We start from the raw sequence: 13,944 nt of genomic DNA, 5'->3' as shown, positions 1-13,944 counted from the left end.
AAGATGTCATATAATGAGATATAATTGACTGCTAGACAAATGAAGCGTTTACTGCTCTTGAGCATGGAATTTCCATCTGAGCTGAACACGGGATGTGTTGTTGCACTATTCCAGTATAACGAGAAACGTTTATTGCAGATAAAAATGATATTTTAACACGCAGACTGAAAAACTGAAGTCATCAGGTGATCTACTGTGCATTTATTCACAAGATAGGTTTTCTGAAACAGCACTGATATGTGAAAATAAAGTCAAGATTTTTCTTTTAAGTGCGTTGTCCTCATTTCAACAGGTTGTTCAAGGAATATAATATAAAATTTAGTAGAACCTCTACACATGACTATTCAAAAGCTTGTGTAGTAAAGCAGTGTTTTTACAATGTATTCACTACTAACACCTAGTAGAAAAACTTTATTACTACTGGAAAGAGTAGTACATAAACAATACATTCTATGCACAATTGCTACCTGTCACTACATAGCTACTACCACACAAATTTTTGTGTAGTGATTCAGTAGTACTTTTGAATAAGGGTGAGATCCTTAGGAATCTATTTCTTTTTTAGGAGACTAGTAGTGTCTAGATTGAAAATAACGTGGGGAAACCTGCTAAAGCAAGTCGGAGCCGTACTTTTTGTTCTAGTCAGTATAATTAAGTAGTTCTGGTTCAGGCACTCACTTAATACAGTAATTCCAGGGAAAACGAATGCTCACGTTCATTGTATGGCTGGGCGATATGGAAAAAAATCATATCGCGATAACGACATGATAATGTTATCATATTTCTCGATATCGATAATTATCGAATTGTTATAAGTATTATTTTTTTTTATTTTTTTTTTAAACAACAGAAATGTTTATTTTGCAGCAATTCTTTGTCATTGCCGCCATCTTTAGTGTTACATCCCCTCACACTCCAGTTCTCAGGCTGCAGCTGGTTTAAAAGCGAAAGTAAACCGGCTTCTCTGCTGGCTGTGGCTCCAGGGGAGTTGAACAGTTCTGGCTCTGCTAGTTTATTTTCGATATTTTGGCGCTTTTTTGGTGGACAAACCACCACACATGTGCACCGTGACTCGTGACTGGAGTCTAGTTCTGCTAGCACACATAGCCTACTGTGTACAGACGGTTTCAAACTGTATTTTAAATTAGAAAGCAAACAAAATAAATTGACAAGAGACAAATAAATCTCAATTTGGTCAGTATTGTCATTTGGACAAGCAAAGCCATTACTTTAAGTTGCAGGCAAGAAAGACAAGTCTGTCCACTGTCTCTGGTTTTAAAACTGCCCTGTTGCAGGTCAAAAAAAAAAACAAAAAAAAAAGATTTTTTTTTTTTATTTCAATATCGATTATTAAAATATATCGCGATATTTATCGTTATCGTTATATCGCCCAGCCCTAGTTCATTGCAGTGATGAAATATACTGACCAGGACAAAAAGTATGTCTCTGTAACTTGTCTTGCAGTTTTTTTGGAAGACAATGGAGTTCTATGACTCATGGATATGACCTATATTCTGGTGTTGGTTGGACAGATTATACATGTAAGTAAAATAAAGGCATTGTTGATTCTGTCCTTGGACTCTTTCCATAGGCTATGCTGACAATAAGAACAACATTTGGACACTTATCTCTTTAAGGAGCAACTCATTCATATTCATAAATTGAAATCGAGCTATACAATATTATAGAAATAACATTTGAGAATTCCATTTTAGGATCGATTTTCCATTTTAACGACCACACCATCTCTGGATGTCCTTTTAATTGTTTAAATGTTGCAAAAACCTTTAAAAAAAAGTTATGCTATTTGCATTTTACATTACAACACATTGATAACACACTCCATAACGTAGTGATAATACTTTGCAATTGATGAGGCAATTGTGGACACTGATATTGGTATATAATACACACTCCAACACTGAATAACTATGCAGTAACATCTACATTCTGCAGGGTCTTTCCCTTGTACAATATGAGAGTCCCTCCATGTCTATTGTGTCAAGTGCCTCTTGTTGAGCTGTTTCAGCACCAACCATGCTGACAAATTCATCATCTCTATACAATGCATATAATGGGTGATTCTTATCACATTGTCAGTGTTGATGTTTTGCTGTGCTGATGCTAGCACTGAGGACGTCCCTTACGGAGGCATTTCCATCCAGCTGTTGGTCTCCGTCCCACTCTTCTGTTTCCCTGACCAATAGAAGTCCTTGTTCTTGAGGGTGTTGTCATCTGGGAGGCTGCTGACACTGCGGTTGTCTTCAGCGACGGAAGTCAAATTACCCCTGCTGCCGAAAAAGAGCTGTATTCAATGTCACAGATGGTTTGTACAATCGGATGTGTAGCTAATGTGTTGTGCTTTATTCATGAGTGGGTATTGATATGCTTAACATGCAGTCGCCGGTAATGGTGAGATGTCGGTATTCGACTGGTATGGTCCTTTAATGACTGGGTTTTGCACCACTGCCCTCCCCTTCTGCCTTTCCCCTGAGTGGGTACAATTATGAATCTGTGTACCTGCTGTGCTGCGAGTCGGATGCCACAGTGTTGTCTTCATAGATCTTCAGCATGGCGTCTGTGCGGTCATCTTTCAGCTCTTTGGGTTCCTTCAGCCTGTGGGGACACAAGTGGCAGAAGAACATGGCTGGACACAATGTCTGGAAATGTGTCCAGCTACTGGAAGGTCACATGTTTGATCCCCTACCTATTCACCCATCTAGGAGCCAGTGTTTCGCAGAGGGATATGCTAAGACAGTGGTCACCAACCTTTTTAAGCCCAAGATCACTTTTTTTTTTGGTGAAGGCAAGATCTACCTATTGAAGCGTTGAGAGAAAAAGACAGCCAAGATTGTACTTTAAACTAAATGACTTTTATTTGCCTGTATTCTAATGCAATGCTTTGGTCCAACATTAAAACGTCAAAGTAGAACTATTATGTACTTTCTCAGTCAGTGCTAAGTGCAGTCATCTTATGCAGCATCACTTTTCACATCAAAACAAAAGTAGAACTGTAATGTGGACTTTCTCATATTATTAACATTGACAAACATATTTACAATTAGCATTTTATAAAGTAGAACTGTAATGTGTACTTTCTCAGTCAGTGCTAAGTGCAGCATTACTTTTCACATCAAAACAAAAGTAGAACTGTAATGTGTACTTTCTCAGTCAGTGCTAAGTGCAGTCAGTGCTAAGTGCAGCATCATTTTCACATCAAAACAAAAGTAGAACTGTATGTGTACTTTCTCAGTCAGTGCTAAGTGCAGCATCACTTTTCACATCAAAACAAAGGTAGAACTGTAATGTGGACTCTCAGGGTAAGATCTAAATTTTTTTTTTTTTTTTTATTTAAAATTTTCATGGAAAGATCTACAGGGACAGTCTCAAAGATCGACCAGTCGATCAAGATCGACGGGTTGGTGACCACTGTGCTAAGAGATCAATTCCATGTCTGTTACATTAATTATTTAAAACCCAAACTAGAAGAATGCTCTCAGTAGAGCGCAGACCTCGTCCAAGGCCTAACACTCATCCCCACTTTGTTACTTTCATAATTATGCAACATTTCACTGGGCAGATGTCATTTATATTATTTGAAAAGGAGTGGGAAGAAGCATACTTATTTAATCCCACCCCTTTTTACTCATCAGATCATACTATATTTATTTACTAATTCATACTTTACTAGACTTATATTGAAACAAATTTAGTTAACAATAATTTTTTTAATAATACCTTATTAATATTTGTCAAAACTAGGTTACCCTGTATAGTTCCTCTAGCCATTTTATATACATATATACAACTACATACATACATACATACATACATACATACATACATATACGGCCAGTTATCAAACCCCTTCTTCATCTCTACCTCTGGAAAACCATTTTGACTTTTTTTATTTTTTTTTTTTTTGATTTCTCTGATTTTCTCCCCGTCCCAATTAGTCGTTTATGTGATTTCCAATTAATCTTTTTGTCAATCGTGACACCTTTCAATATCCACCCCATCTATCTTTATCTGTACACATTAGGGATGCTCGATATTGGCTTTTTTACCGATACCGATATTCCGATATTGTCCAACTCTTAATTTCCGATACCGATATCAACCGATACCGATATATGCAGGGTTTCCCACCCCAAAAAACGGAATAATTTCAGGTAACTAATCATTTCACTGGATATATATATAACAAATATTGTTATTGATTTTTTCTTTTTTTAAACCGATACTGATATTTTCCGATATCACATTTTACTGCCGATATCGGCCGATAATATCGGTCGGCCGATAATATCGGACATCCCTAGTACACATATATCTTTCCTACAATTTCCAAACAGCATTATTTTGGTCTTGGATAAATTGAATGACAATTTGTTGAAATCAAGCCATATATATTTTTTGTATCTACTTTTTCTCCCATCCCAATTTCGTATCGTCCAATTCTACCCTCCCCCGTCTCGAACGCTGTTAGGCCATGCCTCCCACAAGCCGGCTGCAATGTGGACGAAGCCTTACATCACGTGTCCCCTCCGGTACTCGAGGAAGCAGCCGTCGCATCTTTTCACCTGCACAACACGATATCTCAGCGGCGGGGGTCTGCGTGGGAGGGACACGCTGCCCCCGTCGCTTCCTGATTCTGCTGCGCAGGCGCACCAACCGACCTGTAGGAGTCGCTGTCCACAACGTCCGATCCCCACCCATCAGCTTCCCACCCCCTAATACTGCCAATTGTATTAGTATGAACAACCAGCCAAGCTGATAGCAATGTGGAGAGCTGGGCTCGAACACAGCGTCTCCTGCATTGGTGGCGAGCCCCTTTCCCACTACACCACCTAGCCGCCCCAAAATTAAACTATATTTTAAGTTTAATAATTTCTTGCGTAATGTCCTCCTGCAGTTTATTTAAATTATCCCCAGAACAGAAAATATTTGTCATCGGCAAACAAAACGAATTCCAGTAACTAGGACACTTTACATAATCGTTGATATACAGTATAAATAATCTTGACCCCAACACTGACCCCTGGAGGACACCACAAGCAATGTCCAAACACATTGAAGAGCAATCACCCAGTTTCACATACTGTTGTCTCTTATTTAGATAACTTTTGATCCAGTCTACTCCCCTGATGCCATACTTTTCCAATTTGTTATATTTTAATATATCATGGTTAATTGTGTCGAATGCTTTTTTTAAATCAATAAATACTCCAATTGCATATTGTTTTTTGTCTATGGCATTTGTGATTTCCTCTATTGTTTCTATATTGCCAGTGACGTTGATCTGTTTGCTCTGAACCCATGAATATGCATAGCACATTTTGTGACTTCATAACTAACTCATCAGGAAATGTGTTCCTGTGAAAATCGCAAGTGTGGCCTGATGGTGGCGTTAGAGGAAAAGGATTTCTTCACATTTCTCTTGGGGTCATAAGGTGAAATCAATAGGTTTCTTCCTGTAGGGGTCATGAATGTGCTCAGCAAATTTACATTTGCCATCACATTACCTTGGCTCAAGGCGCTCCTTCACCTTGGCAATGGAGCGGATATAGGGACCAATTTGTCTGGCGATGGTGGTCAGGTAACCGTTCTCTTGCTTCAGCTGCATCAGGTCATGAAGCTGTGCTGTTAAGAGATGGAAATGGGAGTTCAACTGAGAGACTGAACCTCTCTCTGCCTTCATGTCATTTTTTTTTTTTTTTTTATTATTCTTTTTCCCCCTCCATTTTTCCTCCGATTTTCTCCCATCCCAATGTTAGTCGTATGCCAATTCCCAGTCCCTTCCTGCGCACTTACCCCCCACAGTCAGATCATCTGGGAGAGTGGAGGCTACCACGTGCTTCCTCCGACACACGTCCAGCCAATCACCGCTTCTTTTCACCTGGCAGCGCGGATTCTCATTGAGAGGGCGTAGCGTGTGGGAGGATCACACTATCCCCCTCAAGTCCTATCCGCGCTTAGCAGGCGCCCCGACCGAACTGTAGGAGTCGCTGTTTACAACGACCCGGACCCACCCCGCCAGCTTCTCCCACCCTCTAATACAGCCAATTGTATTAGTGTGGACGGCCAGCCAAGCTGGTGACAACCCCGGAGCCTTCATGTCATTCTTAACCAATCACATGATCCTCTTACACTACTTTATCTCCTCCCACTAATTGTCCTCTGCCAATCCAATTCCACCACTCTACATTAAAAGGCTCTCAACCCTCCTACCTTTACTTTATTATATTGCTCTCGTTCATGCAGGCATGCCCCATGTCTGACACAACAATTATTACTCTTTTGCTGCTCCATCAAAGCATTTCTAAACAGAATCGTCGTATCTGGGCTCTGATTATTACACCATTGATTGATTGATTGAAAACTTTATTAACCGATTGCAGAATGGGTACAGTATAGTACAGCTCAATACATATAATTGTTAAGGGGATGCAGACCAGAGAAAGACTTTCATCTTGTTTACATCAGGTTCCCCCATTTTCAATTCATCATAACATATATGACATACACGACATACAGATAGACAGTACTGCTACATCTATACATTTATGACATACCAGATTTGCAAATACAGTACTGTTTGTGATACAAAAAGAGTCCAGAAAAGAGTATATACATTTGATGTAGAAACTGTACATTGGAGGAGGTTGGGTAGGTGGGGTGGGGGGGGGACTGTACATTGGAGGTGGTGGGGTGGGCGGGGGAGGGGTTGGGTAGGAGGGGTGGGTGGGGGACACACACTGTACAACTGTACAAGCAAAACTGTACATTGGAATATTGACAACCATACTTGGTAATTTACTGTACATTGGAGGGGGTTGGGTTAGGACATCTACAGGGGCCAGTTTCGAATTGCAGCCTCCCGTAGGTGTTCTTTGAGAGTGGTTTTGAAAGTGGGTAGTGATTCACATTCCTTTACAGCTTTGGGTAGGGCGTTCCACATTTATGTGGCATAATTGCGAAACGTGTTTAGTCCCTTGTTTGAGCAGAATCTGGGTTTAACATGATTTGTGGAGCTCCCTCTGGTGTTGTGATCATGGTATTCACTGACCTTTGGGAAGTATTTTGACATGTACATGGGTACCTTGGTCGTGTAGTGTATCTCGTAGACCAGGCCCATTGCAAGTTGCTGTACTCTGTCATCTACTCTAAGCCATCCTAGGTTGTCAAAGTGGGCAGGGGTGAGGTGGGTTCTAGGAGTAAGGTCAAGCAGTAGTCTGACCAGTTTGTTTTGAGATGTTTGTAATTTAGTTTTTACCGCCTTTGAGGTGCTTTGGTACCATGAGGTGCAAGCATAGTCGTAGTACCCTTGAATGAGTGCTCCTGCCAGAGTCTTCAGGGTATTCTTGTTTACCAGAGAGGAGATCCGGTACAAGAATCGAGTTCGTTGGTTGACTTTTTTTTTTATTACATTGGATGCCATTTTGTCACAGGAAAGATTTGCCTCTAGGATGGATGGAACCCAGGTAGGTAATTTCATCTTTCCTTGTGACAATATTGTCACCCACTGTAACTGAGAAGCCGTCGGTCTTGCTGAGTTTGTTATTTGAACCGAAGAGAATGGACTCTGTTTTGCCCATGTGTAATGATAGTTTGTTATCGGCGAGCCATATGCAGATTTTGCCTAGTTCCGAGCTGAGGGTTTTTTCAACATGTAACTTGTTCTTGTCAGAGACCAGCAGGGCTGAGTCGTCCGCAAACAGGAACAAGTTGCAGTCACAAGCTGACGACATGTCATTTGCATAAATTAGGAACAGTAGCGGTCCTAGTATGCTTCCTTGTGGAACACCACAGCTCACTGTGAGGGGGGGGGGGGATAGGGTACCGTTTACCTCCACCATCTGTTCTCTCCCCTCCAGGTAGGATTGCATCCAGCTCACTGATAGACTAGACTAGGCTTCACCATGCAGCGTGGTAAGCAGAAACGCTGGCAGGGAGCAGCATTCTGACCTACAGCGGACCATTCAGTCTCAACTAATCTAAATAATTACCGGTCCCACCATACCAGACTACCGGCATGGATCCACATCTAGAGGAGAGCCCTCCTCTTAATGAGGAAGCAGAGAGGGCATACTGGTCAGTGGAAATTAGCCACAATGGAGCACTTTAGTATGTTATTCTATATGAAGGGGAATTATCATCGCGGCAGATTCATCTAAACCATTTGGTTTCTTCTAGATTATGTTGCCTATACTCAATTTATATCTGCCTACTGCCTTCACTGTCTACAACTGCCTTACACTGTAATCATAATTACCTACCTCAACCTATAGTCTACTCTACCCATTTATATACAGTACATGCTGTACTATGTCTATATCTGTATATATCCCATACCTACTCTTATTAGTGTACATAATAATTAGGATATTGCAGTAGCTTCATTATATATATATTGTTTACATTTAATCACACTGTATATTGTTATTTCATTTTACTGTTACCTTGCAGTCTGGTTAGATGCCAACTTATTTTTGTTGTACTGTACTTGTGCTGTATGATGATAATAAATTGGAATCCAATCTAAATTTGAATCTAATAATGGCAGATGCACTCACCATTTCTATTTTCTCCTCTCACAGGCATAATCCCAGAAAGCTACTGGTCGGTAGCATCACCATAAATCAAGAATTGTTATCCTTAGTTGACCCTGTCATATCCTAATTGATCTGACCCTTCCATGGGCTTCATTCCAGTGACGCTGGTCACAGTGGCCCCATTATGAGCAGGAACCTGTTCCATCCATCTATGCAGTTTCGGTCCCATCTCAGGTTTCTCCAGTGAGCTGCAGGTCACAGTGGCTCCTATAACCACAGACTGGGCAGTGTAAGATTGCCAATCCACTTAATCTTCTCATTTCACCTGCTATCCTGCAGATCTGTGGGGGAAGCCCTTTTTTCGACCACAATTCATAACTTTAAATCCTGTTTTTCAATCAAGTCCTCTGAATCAAGTTTCAGGAATCTGCCTAGGATTGTTTTCTTGACTCATCGAGACATGGCTCCACCTTCCTCCCGTAAGGTCATCTCTTCGGGGCGGCTCTGAAGCTCCCTACCATCAGCCTGGCAGGATACTGTCACTCCAGAGCTCCCTACCATCAGCCTGGCAGGATACCATCGTTCCAGAGCTCCCTACCATCAGCCTGGCAGGATACCGTCACTCCAGAGCTCCCTACCATCAGCCTGGCAGGATACTGTCACTCCAGAGCTCCCTACCATCAGCCTGGCAGGATACCATCGTTCCAGAGCTCCCTACCATCAGCCTGGCAGGATACCGTCACTCCAGAGCTCCCTACCATCAGCCTGGCAGGATACTGTCACTCCAGAGTTCCCTACCATCAGCCTGGCAGGATACCATCACTCCAGAGCTCCCTACCATCAGCCTGGCAGGATACACTCCAGAGCTCCCTACCATCAGCCTGGCAGGATACACTCCAGAGCTCGCTACCATCAGCCTGGCAGGATACCATCGTTCCAGAGCTCCTTACCATCAAACTGGCAGGATACCATCACTCCAGAGCTCGCTACCATCAGCCTGGCAGGATACCATCGTTCCAGAGCTCCTTACCATCAAACAGCCAGGGTTTGCTCTGTGCTCCTCATCAGCGATGGGGTCCTCGCCAAAGATGAAGCATTATTCATTCTGCTATGCTATATTCTGTACCATCATTTCATATTAAACTTATCTATATCACTTCAATTTGGGAAGTCTTGTTTGTTGAACTTGTAAAGTCTAATATATACAAATCCATACCTTCATAGATTTCCTGTTCATTTGCAACTCTCTGAAAGGTCTCTTCCCAAATCTGAAGAAGGGAGGAGAGGAGAAATGAACAGGGCTTTGCATAAATTAGAAGAAACTCTAGTTATGGCTCCATGATTGAACAAAAACATCTGCCTTGCAATTCAGGGACACAGATATTGGCCTATGCCATGCATCTACTTTCCCTTTGATTCTCTCTAAACATAAGAAATACTCAACCATTTGACTTTTTGCACAATTTGTTGTGCCAGAAAAAATATCCCCCAAAAAAGTGTATTTCTTTGTACTGATAAAATAGTAGTCACCTTTTAACAATGGCACACCCACCCTTATCAAATGGAATTTAGAGCTGATTTTAAAGGAATATGCCAACATTATGGGAAATGCACTTACCCTCTTCTCCAAAGTCAGACAAGAAGATGGATACCAATTTCCTCTCTTGTGTTCAGTTGAAAGCTATCCGGCTGCAAGCTAGCCTAGCTTATCACAAATGAATGGAAGCGGATACGGACCACTAGCCTAGTTTAAAACTCTGAGAGAGATGTTTTTGGCCAACAGCTAGGCTAGCTCCATTATTTTGTGCTATGCAAGACTAGCTTACAGCCAGATAGCTTTCTACTGAATGCACAAAGGAAATTGGTATCTATCTTCTTGCCTGACTCTGGAGAAGATGGTAATTTCCCATAATGTTGGCATGTTCCTTAACGATAATAGCTAAATGGGGAGCCTTCACTTCATTATTGAAGGCCATTGGGAACACAGTTTAAAATTATCGTGAGTTCCAGGACAAGTCAGCGACAATACTTTTTTTTTTTTTTTTTTTTTTTTTTTTTTACTTCTTTAGCCTATAGTTGAAAGTCTCCTATCTCACCCCACCTCCTCAAATATGGCCCTCCTGAGCTCTACGGAGGAGTACTCTGAGGATATCTGCCGGTCCATCCTTTGGGACTGATCCAGGATCTGTGCCATGATGTCGGACTTGATGAGTGAGTGGTGCTTGGTCAGGTCCCTGTGGATCTCCTGCACCTGTTCTTTCAGCTGCTGGATGGAACTCTGCAACGTCTGGAACCCAGAGAGAAAAAGAGGCTTCCATCAGAACCAAGGCCAGAGAATGAGGTTTGTGAGAGAAATATTATCATGTCATATAGATCTGTGTTAAAATACATTATTCTATAGCTGATAGCCTTGACTAGTTAATATGATCAACTAGTCTGACTAGACAAAGACACTAGGCGACAGTCTTCTTATGGCAACGACCAAGGTTAGGAGATATGGCATTTGGCCTTTTCTCCAGTTCTAGTGTGAAGTCATAACAAAGCCCTAGAGCCAATCTTTTTTCATTCTCTCACTGGGGCATATTTTGTTTACCTTTTCTTGAAAGTCAAGATAGACCCCGCTCTTTTACCTTTTCTTGTCATATCTGGTATCTTATGTACGTATTTTATGTACATCTGACAAGTTCTTTCTCACTTTCTGGTCAGACGTTTATTATGTCTGATTGTAAACTGAGCTCTGTGGCCGCAGAAATAAACTGTCCTATATTTTCATATATACAAATTGACTCGTCTGAATTCCTACAGCTTACTGTCTTGGCTCATTTGAATATTCCACAACGGGTTCATATTGTAGCATTACTAGAAGGTCTGAACCAGAATGTAAACCTCAGTAGGGGTGTAATAACATTTTATGGCCTCATAAAGTCATATTTTATATCCCAGTGACATCATAGATTGGAGGGTTCTCCAGTTTGAGGAGAGAGGTGTGTTCATAAATACTGACTATTCCGGAGCACAAGATGAACATAATATCAATTATTTTAAAGATCCAGTACAATGATGATTTAATTCAATTCAATTGCTTATTGTGGAATGTTAATGTCATGAGTATAATTTTTTCAGCTTCAGATGTATCATTTGATTTGTTCATCATCAGTACCTTGTAGTTGTCCTCGTAGCTCCGGCAGTGTTCTGTGAAGGGCGTCTCGGGGCTCTCGGCCAGGAGCACCTTGGTGCTGATGTAGCGGTGGGCTGTGGGCTTCCTCACCACCGAGGAGCCCAGGGAAGTGTCACTGGTGGCCGGGGAGTGGCAGGACCCAGACAACGATGACTGGAGCCTGGAGGACCCAAGCACAATACCTTTACTCTTTCACATGTATGTCTTTTGGAATGTATAGTATGAATATAAGATGATAGAATGATCATCTTTCAGTGTGATCAACTGAAATGTTATATATTAAAAAAGTATACAATTGGGGCGCTCTAGTAGCACACCACGTATCGCGCTGCGTCGCGAAGCGGCCGTCCCGGGTTCGCTTCCCACTCCCGGTGACTCCCATTTGTCGCATGTCTTCCCCCTCTTCTCCCGCTCATCCTCTCCTCATCTGTCGGTCATGTCTGACCATGAAAAGCGATAAACACTAAAAAAATAAATCGAATAATTTTTTTTTAAAGTATACAATGTAAAGTAAAATGGGGGCGGCGTGGCTCAGGGGTAGAGCGGATCGTCCAATGATCGAAGGGTTGGTGGTTCGAATCCCGCTCAAGCCCATGTCCATCCCACTGCCGTTGTGTCCTTGGGCAAGACACTTAACCTACTTGCCTCGTATGAATGTGTATGCATGTGAATGAATGTTGGTGGTGGTCGGAGGGGCCGTAGGCGATGATTATTCGCCACGCTTCCGTGAGTCTGCCTCAGGGCAGCTCTGGCTGCAATTGTAGCTTACCACCACCGGTATGACTGTGTATGAACGAATAATGGACTCTGTAAGCGCTCTGGGGTCTCTGGGGTGTCACGAAGAGTGCTATATAAATCCAATCCATTATTATTATTATTATTATTATTATTAAAATTGGAAATATGATCAATATATTTTATAAAATGTTTAACAACAAAAAAATACTCCTATACGCCGACCTGCTCTATGCCTGTGCATCACACATTTAATATAATCTTTACATTATATTATATTATATTATTATTATTTATATTTATATATCAGTACCTCCTCTCCCCTGTCCCCTACACCTGCAGACGCCTGCCTCTACACCTGTATGTCATACAACCTGAAACACACTCATACACAGAGCTGCCTTTACACCTGTACGTCACACAACCTGAAACACACTCCTACACAGAGCTGCCTCTACACCTGTACGTCACACAACCTGAAACACACTCCTACACAGAGCTGCCTCACACCTGTATGTCACACAACCTGAAACAGACCTACACAGAGCTGCCTCAACACCTGTACGTCACACAGCCTGAAACACAATCCTACACAGAGCTGCCTTTACACCTGTACGTCACACAACCTGAAACACTCCTACACAGAGCTGCCTCTACACCTGTATGTCACACAACCTGAAACAGACCTACACAGAGCTGCCTCAACACCTGTACGTCACACAACCTGAAACACACTCCTACACAGAGCTGCCTGTACGTCACAAAGCTTGAAACACACTCCTACACAGAGCTGCCTCACACCTGTACATCACACAACCTGAAACACACTCCTACACAGAGCTGCCTCTACACCTGTACGTCACACAACCTGAAACACACTCCTACACAGAGCTGCCTGTACGTCACACAGCTTGAAACACACTCCTACACAGAGCTGCCTTTACACCTGTACGTCAGACAACCTGAAACACACTCCTACACAGAACTGCCTGTACGTCACACAGCCTGAAACACACTCCTACACAGAGCTGCCTCTACACCTGTACGTCACACAACCTGAAACACACTCCTACACAGAGCTGCCTGTACGTCACACAGCCTGAAACACACTCCTACACAGAGCTGCCTTTACACCTGTACGTCACACAGCCTGAAACACACTCCTACACAGAGCTGCCTCACACCTGTACGTCACACAGCCTGAAACACAATCCTACACAGAGCTGCCTGTACGTCACACAACCTGAAACACGCTCCTACACAGAGCTGCCTCTACACCTGTACATCACACAACCTGAAACACACTCCTACACAGAGCTGCCTGTACGTCACACAGCTTGAAACACACTCCTACACAGAGCTGCCTGTACGTCACACAACCTGAAACACACTCCTACACAGAGCTGCCTCTACACCTGTACATCACACAACCTGAAACACACTCCTACACAGAGCTGCATCTACGCCTGTATGTCC

At 42.3% G+C, this 13,944-nt stretch overlaps 1 protein-coding gene across 1 annotated transcript in view; it reads right to left on the bottom strand.

Moving 5' to 3' along the window:
* Positions 1-2,143: 2,143 nt before the first annotated feature.
* LOC311244046 (RING finger protein 207-like) overlaps positions 2,144-13,944 on the bottom strand; it is a gene marked incomplete at both ends in the record, with an annotated part of 62,310 nt that continues 50,509 nt past the window's right edge. Inside the window, 6 exon segments of the mRNA XM_084333456.1 lie at positions 2,144-2,288; positions 2,521-2,616; positions 5,526-5,643; positions 9,772-9,823; positions 10,657-10,842; positions 11,716-11,893. Of these exon segments, the coding sequence (XP_084189582.1) occupies positions 2,144-2,288; positions 2,521-2,616; positions 5,526-5,643; positions 9,772-9,823; positions 10,657-10,842; positions 11,716-11,893 (775 nt within the window).

The sequence above is a fragment of the Notolepis coatsorum genome (assembly GCF_963971535.1).
Source record: "Notolepis coatsorum genome assembly, chromosome: 17".
Lineage (NCBI taxonomy): Eukaryota > Metazoa > Chordata > Actinopteri > Aulopiformes > Paralepididae > Notolepis > Notolepis coatsorum.
Note: the sequence above shows the minus strand (reverse complement) of the source record. Positions and strands in the feature narration are given on the sequence as shown.